This window comes from Octopus sinensis, linkage group LG1, assembly GCF_006345805.1.
Source record: "Octopus sinensis linkage group LG1, ASM634580v1, whole genome shotgun sequence".
In the NCBI taxonomy this organism is placed as follows: Eukaryota; Metazoa; Mollusca; class Cephalopoda; order Octopoda; family Octopodidae; genus Octopus; species Octopus sinensis.
Window position 1 is genome coordinate 92496693 of NC_042997.1, and position 17500 is coordinate 92514192.

General features: G+C 34.3%; 1 protein-coding gene and 1 long non-coding RNA gene across 2 annotated transcripts in view; both read right to left on the reverse strand.

The window, feature by feature from the left end:
- The window catches only part of LOC115218849 (acidic mammalian chitinase), a 32441-nt gene extending 26072 nt beyond the window's left edge, over positions 1-6369 (reverse strand). Inside the window, exons 1-2 of the mRNA XM_029788801.2 lie at positions 6154-6369; positions 2197-2266 (exon numbers count right to left, since the gene is read on the reverse strand). Of these exons, the coding sequence (XP_029644661.1) occupies positions 2197-2266; positions 6154-6159 (76 nt within the window). The 5' untranslated portion in view covers positions 6160-6369. The remainder of the gene's footprint in view (positions 1-2196; positions 2267-6153) is intronic.
- Positions 6370-7565: 1196 nt separating this feature from the next.
- Positions 7566-17500, reverse strand: part of LOC118763425 — a 12925-nt gene continuing 2990 nt past the window's right edge. The window contains exons 2-3 of the long non-coding RNA XR_004999183.1: positions 10983-10984; positions 7566-7575 (exon numbers count right to left, since the gene is read on the reverse strand). This is a non-coding gene — a long non-coding RNA (uncharacterized LOC118763425). The remainder of the gene's footprint in view (positions 7576-10982; positions 10985-17500) is intronic.

Consider the following 17500-nt stretch of genomic DNA (forward strand, 5'->3'; position numbering starts at 1 on the left):
ACCCAGTGCATTGATTTGCCCGGAGCCTATAATGCCACTAAGCAGCACTGGTAGCAGCCATCGCAATTACCTAACGTTACATACCATCCAATCTCATTTGTATTTTCCTAAATAAATTGTTGAAAGGCGCAGGTGATCGAGTGGTTCGAATAATGACTAATAGCTAAGCGATTGTATGTAATTATTAGGTTGTATGCAGTTATTAGTACAGTAATATATTCGTGACCAAGTAAATCATATTGCAAAGGGAGGTGTAGATAAGTACAATACGTTGGTACGATTTTCCATTTGTGAGCAGAGGCATTAACAACTAAGATTAGATAGGAAAATAAACAAAAATAGGTGTTTTTAGAATTGATGATCCAAATTTTGACATTGGAAGATGCCATATATCACGAACTGAAAGTGGAAGAGAAGATATGCGAGTAGAAAACTACAATAAAATATCCACCATAGCACTACAAAAATATCTAATTCAGAATCAAAGAAAACTGATACAAATAGCTATAGAAGATGAACAAAAGTAAAAAAAAAAACTGCTTTCGGCCTTCAAAGAAACCGAAAAATAAGGCAGGGGCCACAATAACTGTTGGCTATGAAGTAAAAAAAGAGACAATAAAATCTGTAAAGCAACTAAGTTCTAAGTTAAAACTTGAACAGCAGAATGCCACGAGAAGACAATGGCAAAAAAGTCTCTTCGTGTCAAATATTGGAATAAATTGGGTAGAATGGAAATAGATGCAGGCAAATCCCAACACTGGTTGAGAGGAGCAAGACTTAGAGCAGATGCTGCAATACAAGATCAAAACCTTTCTCACCAGAAACCGCCAAATAAAAACACGTAATGAATCACAGTAAGTGGCTGCATAATATGTGGTTAATGTGAAGAAACAATAAACCATATTGTCTTTGACTGCCCAGTCTTGACCAAGTAAAAATATATCCACTGAACTTGTATCTCTAAAAAGAAATGGAAAACCTATCGAAATGCAAAAATTTAGAAATAAAAATAAGCCGGATGCAGCGTAAGAATCGCTTCAATATTGTCTAACAGTTTAACAAAGACATGGATGTAGGTTTTCTTTGGATATTAGAGAAATGCAAGAAACTGATACATAAACGAAGTAGAGGGATCAATGGAGCAGATGATTTGGAACTCCAAGAAGGGAAGACAATACAGGAGCTGGACGATTCTGCATTCTACAAATATTTGAGTACAGAAGAGAGTGAAATTGTGTATGTATATGTGTGTATGTGGAGGCGCGTGGCTTAGTGGTTAGAGTGTCAGTATCCTGCTCGTAAGATTGATGTTTCGATTCCTGGACCGGGCGACGCGTTGTGTTCTTGAGCAAAACACTTCATTTCACGTTGCTCCAGTCCACTCAGCTGGCAAAAATGAGTAATGCCGCGATGGACTGACTTCCCGTCCAGCCGGGGAACACATACGCCATAGAAACCAGGAAACCAGGCCCATGAGCCTGGCTACTTTAACAGGGCGCATTTATTTATTTATTATATGTGTGTATGTCTTTGTGTGCCTGTGTGTGCGTGTGTATGTGTGCGTGTGTATGTGTGCGTGTATGTACATGAGTGTGCGTGTGTTTGAAAGGTGTCCGAACGAGAGTGAAAATGGATATTTTGACATGATCATAAAATATTTAAAAACTCATCTTAATAGCGATAACACTATCTGTGTCATTAACATGTTAGTGGTGCCACCTATAACACATGGACCTATGTTATAGGACTAAAGAGTGACAGAAGAAAATTTTGCAGACTGTAATACTAGAAATCTATTTAAAATAGCACATATAACACAATACATCCAACAACTGTATATGCCTAGAAGGACAACTGTTAAGCAATAACACTTTATATTTTAAAAAATTAAGATTTTTACTGTACTCAACACGAAAGAAGTTGAAGTAAAATCTGAATGATGATGGTGATGAATTTGCTGCACAGTAGAAATGATGATAATGAAGCTGACATTTATATATATATATTTTTAAAATCCGCGAAGTCGTGAATCCGCGATAGTTGAACTGCGAAGTAGCGAGGGATCACTGTAATGTCAAAGTAGACCCTATCTTACTAATCAGTATGTAAAAGCACGCAACAAATACATCACTCACTCTGGCTGAATAGCGCAACACAAACAGTGGCCTTATAGCTTATACAAAAATTCAGACTTACCTTGTGAACATTGAAGCAAAATAAGAACAAGCGAGATTCCTCGGAACAATGCGTTGTGACTACAAAATGGCTGGATATGGGGAAAAGAAGAAAGAAAGAAAGAAAATGTAATATGAATTATTTTCATTTCTAAATCTGTAGAATAAACGTAGCTGTTTAAGGATTCGATTTCTTACAATGGAGGTACAAATGTATATGCGACATTAGTGCGATTGAATTTGAACAACTGTTATAGAGTAATGCCTGAGGGAAGTGAAGGTTTTAATGAGGGCTAAATTATAATTAGAGTGTGGTTGATCTTGCTATTGTTACTGTTGTTGTTAAGTAGTCTACTCGAGCAAAACTATGATAAAAAAACATTTCAGTTATGACCATTCTGTATTTTATTTTACAGAAATAGTACGTCCGGGATTATAGTATTCAAAACGGACGTTATAGAAATGGAAGGATGAGATTTGAAGAAGACTTGGCTATTATTTTTAGCAGGCCAAGCTACCACATGTAACCTCCCTAACTGGCGCATCAAAAATGGAGCTTGTGTAGTGGATAAAAGCTTAGTAAGGATGGTGTGATTTTTGTAGTATGTTAGTATATGTAGTAGGAAATGAAAAGATTTGATGGCCGTAGCCGCGAAGTGTTTTTTTTTACTGGTTTAAGAAGAAAGATTATCTATTGACTTTTTGTGCTACCATCGATTGGAAGATAATAATAACCGGATAAGATTAATGTGCTTAATGCGGTTCAGTGAAGGCTTACCGCTCTCTTTAATCTACAGAGATCTTCACATCAGTGTAGCGTCTACAATTTTCTTTTTATTTGGGTGCAGGAATTATCTATAATCTATTGTAAATGCTGATATACATTAAAAAACTATAAACAATACTGTTTTTTCTTAGAGAAACAAGCAGGCCTTCGGGTACAAAGTGTTGGAGAAACGAAAAGCGAAAAATTATGCTGGTCATCCTTTTCCAAATCGTGGCAGAGATAATGATCTCGCTGAAAATGATCCGCAATGATAGTTTGGTAAAGGTCATACATACAACCCACTAGAAAGTTACTCGCGGTCACATCATTTGCGGAACGAAGGAAGTATTAGCAAATTATCTCTTCCTACTGCAGGTACAAAGACTGAAATTCTATGGAGAAGGTTAGTCGATTACATCGACGCCAATGTTCGACGGGAACTTATTTAATCGAATTCCAAAAGGATAAAAGATAAAGCTGATCTCGGTAGAATTTGGACTCAGATGGTTAAGACAGACGAAATACTGTTGAGTATTTTGTCCGGTGTGTAAACGATTCTGCCAGCTCAGCGATTTAGTACTAGCTGTTTGTGTGGGTCTTTTAACGCTAAATTTTTGATCCAAAGTTAATACTAAATTGGAATTTGTACGTTGTAAATTTCATACCTATCTGAAAAATACTAGCGTGGTTGGAGAAGATACTTCGACAGGGAATCGAAATTAAGTTGATTATAACACACACACACACACACGTACATACATATGTATATATGTATGTATGTATGTATATATATATATATATATATATATATATATATATATATATATATATATATATACATACATATATACATATATACATATAGGAAGTTAAAAGTTATGCATATGTAGATGTATGTGCTCTGTGTATAATATTGGCTTCAAATTTTGGCACAAGGCCAGCAGTTTGAAGGAGGGGCTAATTAAATTACATAAACTCAGTGAGTGTTCAACTGGTACTTATTGACCCCGAAAGAATGAAAGGCAAAATCGACCCCGGTGGAATTTGAACTCAGAACGTAAAGACGGATGAAATGCCGCCAAGCATTTTGCCACGTGATAACAATTCTGCCAGTTCATCGCCCTACCACTATGTATGATATTAATATGTATTTATATATGTAAAAAAAAAAATAACTATAAAATTAGTATCAACTGAGAAAACCTCTAATACATTCCATATGATAAATGAAAATGATATTTCGATCTAGACCTTCATAACGATATGTACTGTCATTCTAATTTAGCCCCGAATTGTGTCTAACCGAGGCGGTTTCTAGTGCACATCTGAATGAAGTACAGTTTATCGCTGTACACACCAAAAAATGACTTCATTAAATACTGAGTCATTAACTTCGGCTTATACTCTTCTAAGTAAATTTCTCCATAGAAATCATTGCTTCATTAGCTTCGGCTTATACTCTTGTAAATAAATTTCTCCATAGAAATCATTGTCGGCTTCTACTTAAATAGTTTGACTTAAGAGCACAATAGCGCATAATAAAAAGTAAAACTAATGTTCCAAATGCCGTTTGGTAACCTAACTGGCTATTTGGGGCTATTCTTTAGAACTTTGGAACTTAACATTTCCTTATGACGTAAAACATTTCAAAGATCTGCAATAAAATGTTAATGTTTGTTAGAATTTGTAATAACGGGATTTTCTTGATATTAACTTTCAAATAATATTCATTTTATAATAGCAAAATTCCTTAGATAGAAATCTGTCTTCAATTGTGAAGAAAATGGTGCTCCCTTCCAATGAGAAGAGATAGAATTACCAAGAAAGGAACAGAGAATGTTATATATATATATATATAATTGCCAACCAAGTGTGGCGTCCTATAAAGGATAGTGCTACTGACGTTTTTAGCCTCAGGAAGACATCTCTTCCAGCTGGCTAACGACACACATACACATTCTGTGTCCGATTAGTATTTGCGAGGGATCATCGCACATGCATATACATATATCATAATAATATTAACAACGAGTAAAAGGGATTAAAAATCGAAGCAGATCTCTCTCTCTCTCTCTCTCTCTCTCTCTCTCTCTCTCTCTTTCAATATGTATGTATAAGCATCTATATAGGCTGATATCTATAAAGCACGAATTTGGTTTACTATATTAAAAAATCAGACACCAATAAATGCACACACGCACACATATTATCTATCTATCTATCTATCTATCTATCTATCTATCTATCTATCTATCTATCTATCTATCTTATCTATCTATCTATTATCTATCTATCTATCTATCTATATATATATATATATATATATATATATATATATATATACACATATACATATAATACATTTTGCGCACCAGCCTAAGCGGTGAGTAAGATGAAAATCTGTTCTGTGGAATCAAAACCTGTTCATGACGTCAAGTTGTCTGGTTTTAGTTCACGTTCCTTACAGTGTTCTTACAGGCCTGCACCACGACAGCAGCTTCCTCTCTTTGAAATTAGTTGAGCTCATAATCTTCCATGAGAAAAAAAGGCCTTCTTACATCAAGTCCTTAAATATTACTTTATATGTAAATAAAAAAAGATCCGTCATCAAATAATATACACATACACATGTCTGCGGGCATTTATGCGTACACACATACATATTTCTATGCCTATCACTTTTTTTCCATTTTGTTTTCTTTCACCACCTTTCAACTTTTCATTAGAGAACAGTGCTATTTTGTTCTTGAGTCGTAGTATAGAGTAACTACGCTTACTTCAATCTCTCTCTCTCTCTCTCTCTCTCTCTCTCTTTCTCTCAGTCTGTCTGACTGAATGTAGGTCTGTCGGTCTGTCTATTGTCTGAGTCTCTCTCCTCGTATCTGTGTGTAAATATATAATAATATTATATATATATATATATATATAATATAATAGATATGTATGTATGTATATATGTATACATATATATATTTTATTTCCATTAGATATATGTAAGTATATCTACGAATATATATATATATATAGATATATATATATACGTGTATATATATGTATATATATATATATATATATATATATACGTATATGTATATATATGTACATGTATATATATGAATATATATATATATATATATATATATATATGATATCGAAGGAAATTTCGTGTTGTGTTTTTGCTTTTGAGATGTAGCCTATAATGATTGCGCTTACCTGCATGGTTTAGCGTTAATATAACACTATCTGGGAGTTAAAATTGCTTCCGATTCTTTTGATCCGATACAAGAAATGGGCGAAAATTGGTTATCAGCTGAGAAGGCTAACAGACCAAGCTAATCCCAACGAAAGTGAAGTGCTGTGTGACAGTCTTGCTTTCAATGACGACGTAAGCGCTCTCACTGACGACGAAAATCTGACTGATTTGCCAAAATCTAATGGTTTTTAATAACCATTGTGGGGTGGGCATGTATGGGTGTGGAGATGTCAATAGTGATCGTAATGTTTGGCAAGCGGGTGTTGTATGTCTTGAGTCTTTTGATTGAAGAACGCCTCTATTGATTAGGTTGAACAATATTGAGGCTCACTTGGGTCAAGAGAACTGGTAAATCGGGTTCTCTTCGTTGTTAAAAACACGAGGAAGAAGAGGAAGAAGAAAAAGAAAAAGAGCGAGAGAGTCTTCATACATAATGCTCTGGTGTACATATATGCATATTCAAGTGCCTTTGTAACCTCTATTCTTTGTCTATTCGTAATGTCCTGGATTTGTTTTGATTAGGAAATAGACGGGAAGAATATTTGTGGCATTTTTCTGTAGTCACACACACACATACACACACACACACACACACACACACACACACACACACACACACACACACACACAACACACACACACAAACACACACACACATGCACACGTACACGTACAAAAGCACATGTATGTATGTGTTGTTTGTGGTGAGTATAGTCATGTGAGGTTCTAACCATTCTATAGGTAAATCAATATATCAAAAGAAAAACAAACCAAATAAATAATAATGAAAAAAAAAGTAAGCAGAACGGATTAACAAAAACTTGTACTTGAAACGTTTCTTAAATGACGCCTGGATTGTATAACTACCTCTCTCTCTCACTACACACAGACACGCGCGCGCACATACACATACGCACACACACATACACACACACATACACATCAATAGTATGAGTGAAAATTTCAACTTTCTTTTCAACCAAATAAACCCGTTCCCCACCCACCAAAAAAATTGCCCTTCAGAGAGAAAGAGAGTGAATGATAGAGAGAAAGAGAGAGAGAGAGAGAGAGAGAGAGAGATAGAGAGAAGAGAGAGAGAGGAGAGAGAGAGAGAGAGAGAAAGAGAGAGAGAGAGAGGAGAGAGAGATAGAGAGAAAGAGAGAGAGAGAGAGAGAGAGAGAAAGAGAGAGAGAGAGAGAGAGTGGGGATTTCTGTCTTCGCGCGCTCTGATATTTCCCACTCCATTGGATTGTATTCACATCTATAGAAATATGTGGTTAGTCCTATTTTCCAAGATGGCAATCGCTTTCGGCCTTCCACATATCAAAGTATCACCGTCACTTCCAGTATAATTAAGGTTATCAGTCAATGCTTCCATGACTCTGTCATTTCTCATTGACAATCATTACAATTTCCGAATAGCCAGATCTAGATTTGCACATATATTTGTTGCTCATACATGCTCTTTCGGAAAGTATTGTTGCTTTCCTTGAAGTAAAACCTTCGACCGTGCCCATGAGTTAAGTTGCAACGGTTGACCCCCATCCGTCTTACATCTCATTATTAAATTTCTTATCCTGTCACTCTATTGACCATCCATATCCGACCTATATTCTATGAGCTTTGGTGTATACCAAGGTTTGATTATGTCTCCAGTACTCTTTCTATACGTTAATGACCTTCGTTCTTTTACATTTCGCACCCAGGCGTCACTCATACGAAACCTTGTATGCCTTATGCCTAACCTGAATAAAGACATCCAAATAACATTCCCTGAGAATATGGCATTTTTTCTTCTTTGCTATTATAACGACGCAATCGCTAAACTTATCAAGCAGAAGAAATTTTGCAAAACAACCTCCCTATACCTGAACAACAGCCAAATCCCCGCTCTATTCAAAGTCGTTATAAATACAAGCCGTTATATCTGAATATGTTTCATGTGATATCATTGCCAAACTTTTATTCCAAATATTAAATTTCTACTTTATGATAGAAAATACTTTAACCTTAATCAGTTACTGAACTTAACATCCAAAAGAAAGCATTTAGCCGATTGACAAAATTCATTCACCGACATTCTATACCTACTGGTTCCAATATGTAATGTTGCTTTCTCTGACACTTTTTCTGCTAATAGCCAACCAATCCATTCGATGCATCTGTCTCCGCAATCTCCAGTCATCCTTAATGTATTTCGTTACTCAGGTTCTGCAATACACTCTTTCCTTCCTCTCCAGAACTCTGAAATTCCCATCTTTTCCTGAAGATGACGATATAGATCAATCACATTAATTTATTAGCCTAAAAGGGCCTACAAAGAGCTTAGTTGCTACCCTTTTCTCAAAATGTCAGATTTATGTTTAAGTTGGAAAGTGTTAAAGTCACTATTAAATCAATGATACTAAACACAATTCTAGGTACCAATTTCTGGATTTGGAGAAAGTTGCGTTCTTTAATTTCATAATGGTATGTTGGCGTTTCTGCAATGTTAGTCACAGAAAGAAGCTGTTCAGCTCATATTCTTAAATAGATATTTCGATTTTTTTCACTAAATTTCTAATGCAGTGCTTAATGGTAAATGTCAGAACATGCTTACTTGAGCAGCGCAGCTTGTATAAATCCGTAATCATGTATGTATGTATGTATGTATGTATGTATGTATGTATGTATGTATGTATGTATGTATGTATGTATGTATGTATGTATGATTGTATGTATGTATGTATGTATGTATGTATGTATGTATGTATGTATGTATGATTGTATGTATGTATGTATGTATGTATGTATGTATGTATTTATGTACCTCAGTTGTTAGAGCGTCGGGCTCACAATCATGAGGTAGTGAGTTCGATTCCCTGACTAGGTGTGTGTTGTGCTCTTGAGCAAGACATTTTATTTCACGTTGCTCCAATTCACTCAGCTGTAAAAAGGAATCGTGAAGTTACTTGTGCCAAGTTGTATCCCTTTCCCTTGGATAACATCGCTTGCGTGGAGAGGGAAGTCTGGTATGCATGGGCGGCTGCTGGTTTTTTATAAACAATCTTGCCCAGTCTTGCTCCTCGGAAGGGAACTTACTAGGTGCAAATCCCATAGTCATTCATGACCGAAGGGGTCTATTATACACACACATATACATACATACATATATACATATACATATATATATATATATATATATATATATATATATATATATATATATATATATATATATATATGTATCTATATGTATGTATGTATTATATATACATACATACATGCATGCATACATACATACATACACACATACTCACATATATATATAAGTATATGTATATATGTATGTATTTATGCATTTGAGAAATAAGGTTAAACACAAGTTTATTTTATAGTTTATATGCAAGTTACGCCATTATGGATGTTTGGAGCCTTGCAATAGGTGTTTCAAAAGCATTTAGATGCTCAACCACAACGGATTATTAGGGGACACTTTATTAGGTATGTGTGTGTGTGTGAGTGTGTGTGCGTGCGAGTGTATCAAAGCTACTAAAAAAGCAGCAAAAGCCCAAGGGAAGTTTGCAGTTAATATTATTAGGTGAAGCTTAAAGAAGAAAGAAAAGTTATAGAGTAATAATCTAACGTTTCGGACATTACCCTTCATCGGATACCTGAGGTAAGTCCATGACAGACTAGGAATGGAAGGAAGGAGGAAAAGAGATAAAAAGGAGAGCCAAGAAAAACGCATGTGGGTTAGGTTCACGTGTTCGATCTCTGTTTAACAGCAAAAGTGATAGATGATTATATTAAAATAGCAAGATACACAGATTACATACGCATACATACATATATAGGTGTAAATAAATAAATAGATAAATACACAATAGATAAATAAATACACACACATGTGTGTGAGTGTGTGTTTTATTTGTGTTGCAACGTAGAGGTTTGGAGGTACCCTTATCTCTTTTATTGATCAAGTATTTTGTAGCCGTCACTTATTCTGGTTTGTATGTGTGCATACAAGTTTGCATATATTTGTATGTATTTAGTCTTCAAGGATATATTTTAAAGAGACATCGGTTATGTGAACGCAAGCGAATTATGTGATTGGTCGGCTGTCACCTGTTACAAACATTTAATGATTCCGTAGTAACGACTACAAGAACAATCAACCGCAGCAACAACAACAACAGCAACAACAATCAACTGCTGCAATAATTGCCATCATGTAGGAAGGAGAACGATGTCACAAAACAAATATGTTTTCTTATCTCAATTTTTAAACAACCATAGGAAGAATCGAAAAATTATATGTAAACAAATGTTTTCAAAAATCTATGCAAATAATAGCCAAGCTGTTTATTCTTTCTGTGCGTGTAAGATGTGTGCAATTGGATCTAATCATATATTTTACACTATAGCACTAATGTTTGTTTTTCAATAACAACCTTTAGCAAATCTTAAAAGTGCATTTACATTTTATTGTTTGTTACTCAATTAGTTATTTCTTGATAATATGTAGGAGGAAGTATATTTAGTCAAACGGACAGTTTTCGGTGACGGCAGCTTTGCAAGGAATTAGGTTTGGTCATTTATTTCAGCATAATGCATTTAATTGAGTAACAGGTTGGGCCCATAGACAACTTAGAGCATCAAGCTTCTCATGCTAAGCATTTGTTGCTGTTGTTGCTGTTGTTGTTGTTGTTGATGATGATGATAATGATGATGAGGATGAAGCTGATGTTGCCGATCCCAAGCCAACTCTGATCAACATACTTATGAAGGTATCCTGACATTTTTGCACGTCTAGGACTTCATAGTCCCATGTTTGTAAAACATTGAGTTTTGATTTGAAAAAGATTTGGCTGGCATTTTTAGCTAGTCGAACAAGTCTGTAAATGCCCCCTTGCTGACTCGTTATGCCATGACGAGAAACTACTGAAAGGACCCTACGATATCCAATCTTTTCTGATGCCAATCATTCAGAATATAACTTTGCCAAAGCTGCATTTCAAAGACTGGGCTTCCTCTTTATATCCAGAAATCCGAGCGTTTAATAACATTTATTTGTACATTCAATAATGTACAAATGTAGATAAAGTTAATATGCTATTCTCAGATCCACTACATACATTCTTGTGTATGCACAAAATATTGCATGGATATGCTACATACACACAAAACATAAAAAAACGACAATCTTGTTAATTGTTGAATACTCATTCACCAATACTTCAAACCCGCTAACTCACAATTGCGTTGTTTCTTTGCCTTAAATTTGTTGTTGTAACAGTTGTTATTGCCGCTCTGAAATAGCAAGTAACTTGTCCTATCCATTTAAGCCTACCCAATGCATCTACGTTTCCTCTTATCGTACAATGTCTCACATCTTTCCTGCCGAAGTCATATGGAATTGAACCTCTGAGGAGTGTAGATTATTTTGTTGTAATCTTTGCTCTCATTCTTTCAATGAGGGAATATATATATGTATATATATATTATATATATATAATATATATATATATATATATATATATATATATATATATATATATATATATATATATATATATGTATGTATGTATATATAAACATATATATATATACATATATACATATATATATATATATATATATATATGTATGCATATATATATATATGTGTATATATATATATATTATATATATATATATACATATATATATATATATAATATATATATATATATATATATATATATATACGACAAGCTTCTTTCAAGTTCCGTCTATCCACTCACAAGGATTTGGTAGGCTCGAGGCTATAGTAGAATGTGCCACACAGTGGGACTGAACCCGAAACCATGTGGTTGGTAAGCAAGTTACTTACCACACAGCCACTCCTGAGCCTCGATATTTTAATGTTTTATTTTGAAAATATGTTACTTTTACATTATTTACATTTGAAAGATATTTGTTCTCATCTTGTTTGTTGTTAACACAACGTTTCGGCTGATTTACCTTCCAGCCTTCATCAATCAGGTGTCTTGGGAAATTTCGAACCTGGGTTCTCATTCCTGAGGTATTTTTCGATGTTGTTGCTGTTGTTGTTGTTGTTGTTGTTGTTGTTGTTATTATTATTATTATTATTATTATTATTATTGAGTGAGAGAGCAGTGCATGCCATCAAATTGACACTGGGGTAAAATATACGAAGCCCAATATACCCATCATGACTACCCGTCTGATAAAGGTACACCAGGCACATGCATCACAACCACATGTGCGCGACATGGTGATCTGATATCAAGATAAAGAGCACATGACCTTGCAGGTGGGGCCCAGTTAGAATTTTCTTCAGGTTGAGTAGCCAATCCCGCTCAAAAGGTCCCTGAATAAGGGTTGTTTAAGGATGTTGAAAGAACCACCCATGTTTCCAGAGGTGAATTATTAAAACCCCAAAGAATCCCTCTCAACTACTTCTGCTCGTGATCAGAGATGCACATATCGTCAGCCACTAAGGGACATGCTCAACTGGTTAAGGTCAAACAACTGACAAGCAAATCTGTGGTATTGAGCAGAATATTTGCTGTAGCCCATCTTTTATACCAAGACAAAACAATGTACATGATAACACTTCCAATCAGTTAAGATCAGAAGCCATGAGAGCCACTGCCTGGTACTGCATCAGGGCATTTATTATTATTATTATTATTATTATTATTCAGGTCACTGCTTAGAATCGAACTCAGAATCTTGGGGTTAGCAGCCCGCGCTCTTAACCACTACACCACATACCCGTTCGAAATTTCCCCAAGACACCTGATGAAGGCTGGAGGGTATATCAACTGAAACGTTGTGCTAACAACAAACAAGATGAGGACAAATATCCGTCAAATGTAAATAATGTACATAATTCCTCATCTCTTAAATATAGAACAGTGTTACTTTTGTTCTTATTTATATTTGATCAATCCCTAGTTGCCCGGACGATACTTTGTAAATATACTCAAAAACTCAAAAGTTAAAGTAGTGAGAAGAAATATGTACAGTGAGTGATGGATATGTGTTCATGGATCAAAGTTGGTTATGCGTTCATATATAGACTTATTCTGTATTTTTCGATGAATAAATTTTCTTTATTTAAACGTTCTTGTATAGAAATTATTTCTTTACACTAATATATGGGTAAAACTGCGAAGTTTGGTTGGATATTACCTGCACATTTCTCTATGTGTTGCTCAAAGGAATCTGTCTGTATTGTGTGAACCGGATCTGTTCCTTATGTAGTGTGGTTCTCCGTCTCAGTGTCATACTTGTCTGTCTTATATAGTTATGTCCACAACCTGAGCAAGTTATAACATAAATTAGATTTAAAAATGAACTACATTCTGAAAACACAAATTCATCAAATAGAAAAATCAACGCAAATCGTCGAAAAGACATCTAACAAAGCTTTACACAATAACCACGAAACCAACAGTTAAAAAATGTGGACGCCAAAACTGTGAAACATGCCCCAACCTACTGGAAGGCTCAGAATTCCTATTCAAACAAGAAGAAAGGTTCACAATTAAAACCAACTTCACCTGTGCTTCCGGGAATCTAATTTACCTCCCATGTCCCCAATAATAACGATCACCAATCACCTATCCTTAGACTTTTCTACTTGCTGAATCATTCATTCATTCATAAACTTCTCCACATACAACATGGAGTAAAATCTTCTTAAGAAAATACGAAATTATAATAATTTGAATTTCATGATTAGCGAAAGCAAAACCGGTCGACAAATACAATATAAAGTATATTAAAAACATATTAAAACTATGTCAAGTGTGTGTATTTTCCTTCATTTAATTTATTTCTATTTCTTGATATATATATATCACTTCAGACAGCTGCTAGATATATCACTTCAGACAGCTGCTATATATATATATATATATATATATATATATATAGCAGCTGTCTGAAGTGCTCACCCAAGCGTTGTACTATTGCTGAGCTTTTAGTTGAAATGCGTTGTCTAATGATTTTACTATAGAAATGGAACAATACACAGGGCCAAAAAGAGCTTTTATTGTATCGTAGAACGCATATCATTCAAGAGTTTACCGACTATGTTAAAATTCTTATCTAACACATATTTTTTGTCACAAATCTGATAATTTTAACAGAGTGTGAAAGTTAAGTGGGGAAGAACATTTATCATCCATACCATGAGTGCCAACGAAATTTATAAAGAGCAAAGAATGTTCTTATAAATATCAGGGTTGTCGACTTAACCGTGACTGAGATGATCTAGCCAACAATGAGCTTCCTTATTGCACAGGTGGGTAAGACCTGTCAGCTTGGTCATGCTGTAGTCAATAGGGGCCTGTAGTGGATGCATCTATGAAATCTTATACGTATTTAGCTTTCTCTGGAAATCACTGTTGGTCAAGAGCTTTCCGATCCGTTTTTCCCAGTTCTGGTTCGATAAGACCTGTTTCACACAGCAAATTCGATGTCATAGTAGTGATGACTACTCTCAGAGTAGCTCTTTTGGAAAAAATGTGTAGTTCTAATTAAAGAGAATCCTATCTAAGAAGTGGGTGCAACGACGTCGCCAACTTCATGCGGTGTTCTTATATTCTATGTAAGAAGCCTTGATAAGGTATAGCTTTCTACAGGTCCTCAGAGATGCTGTTCTCCGACCAGACATTTACTTGCATGTCTCATTTTTTGGTCACCTTTTCTAGGGCCTTTCCTTGTTGGAATGAGCAGTGGGTTCCAAGATAGGGCTGCTCAGTCACACAGCGGTCTACTGGTAACAGCTTCCATTCACTCCAAGCCACCAGAGACCGTTTCATTATACTGTTGACACATAGAGTTCTAACTAAATGCTTCCAGCACACTTAGACTCGTTCTCGTTGAAAGACTCTCCACCGCAACAGATTTTTTTACAGACCAAATATCCATGATCTATATTGCAAAAGATGCATGAGCAATGAAGCATTGTAGTACGACTTGTGTGTGTGTGTTTGTGTTTGTTAGTTTGTGCGTGTGTATGTGTGTGTGTGTATGTATGTATGTATGTACGTGTGTGTGTGTGTCTGTGTGTGCGTGCGTGTGTGTGTGTGTGGTATGTTCCCGAGTATAACTATCTTCGTTTAGAAAAAATAGATCCATGATCTAATAACAGTGATCTAAGATGACTGGTAACACCTCTCAGCTATAGAAGACTGTCGCATATCCAGTTTTATCATAAACCAACTTAATGCTCACCGCCAGAATTCTTTCCCATCAGGATGTAACAACCTCGTAGTGATTTATAAGTGTCAGGGCATATTCACCAAAAGTCTTGCACAGTATCTCGAGACACACAACTACTCCGAGATACATACTGCCAAGTCTGAGAGGAATCTTAGTAAGAGCTGTATGTAGGCAAGGGAAGTTCTAGCCTGGAGCAGCGAAATGACTTAATTTTTCCTCTCACACCGTCTCCGATGAAGGGATATTATTTATTAATATCCTGGAAACAGCTGTAAGACCTTCTATCTATAAATACTCTAATATCTATACAGCATTGGATTTTTTTTATCTTATTACGCTAAAAATTCTTATATATATATATATATATTATATATAATATATATATATATATATATATATATATATATATATTATCTTTAGTATTATCTTTAGTTCCTTATATATATATATACAGCTTCAAATAGCCCCACGCATGTTTATATTGCATCAATTAGTAACCGTTGCAAATACAACCTACTATAATACCGGTGCAGTTTCTTCAGGGTCTTCACTTTAATATCCTTTGATTTAACTGTTTCACACACACACACACACACACACACACACACACCACACACACACTCACACACACACATATATATATATAGGCACAGGAGTGCCTGTGCAGTAAGTAGCTTGCTTACCAGCAACATGGCTCCGGGTTCAGTACCACTGCGTGGTACCTTGGGCAAGTATCTCCTACTTCGGGCCGTGGATTTGTAGACGGAAATTGAAAGAAGCCCGTCGTATATATATATATATATATATATATATATATATATATATATATATATATATATATATATATAGGGAGGCGCATGTGTACTTGTCGCTTGACAGCTGATGTTGGTGTGTTTATGTCCCCGCAACTTAGCGGTTCTGCAAAAGAGACCGATAGAATGAGTACTAGGCTTACAAAGAATAAATCCTACGGTCGATTTGTTCGACTAAAGGCGGTGCTCCAGCATGGCCGCAGCCAAATGACTGAAACAAATAAAAGAATAAAAAAAAGAATACATATATATATATATATATTATATCATGTTATATTAAATTAGGGATAAAACCACTATTAGGCAAATCAAACAATGAAAAACATAAGCCAATACATAAAATTAATTTAATTTATATTATTTTAGATATATATCAAAAGTATTAAAAGTTTAATAAAAGATAAAGAGTAAAACACTACGATCGTTTCATGGCTGTACAATTCGAATAACAATAATTTAAATTCAATTAATAATTCGAGTTATGGTTACAGTCAATCTTCAGGTTAATTGAAATATCTAAAAAATAATCAGAAATATTTAAACAATATTTTAAAGATATAAATAATATAATAATTCTACGTATAATAAACTCTATTATCAAACTAGAAACATAAAACTTAACAATTAGAATTATATCAAAATCGACTATAATGTTAAATATTAATTTTAATTTATAAGGTAGGAAACCCACCAATAATCTAATATCGGTATTAATCTATATCTAATTACATAAATATTTTAAAATGACCATTATATATAAATTATCAATGAAAATATATAAATGTATTTAAATATTATAATTAAGATCTAAAATAATCTCTATAAATAAATATATATGCACATATAATAAAAACCTAATAAATTAATTGTTCATATTTAAAGATGAAATAGCTAATTTCAAAATACAAATAAACAAACTTAAACGAACTTTCGGAAATCTTATGTAAAATACTTATAGAAATAATCAATTCATAGTAATATAGTATCGAATAAATACTATAAATATAATTATCAATGGGAATAACTAGCGAATATCAATTTAAAAAAACAATAACTAAGTTATGCTATTAAATTAGACATGGCCTGGACCAATCTTTAGTCGAAACTTATCTAAGTTTATCAAAGTTTATCTAATTTAATTATAAGAAATTTAAAACTACAATTAATACTATTAAAACATGTATATACAAAAGCCTAACTTTATACACCTCGTATACTTGCTATCAAACAACAAATCTATCGCTAAGTAGTATCTTACGAATAAACTTAAATT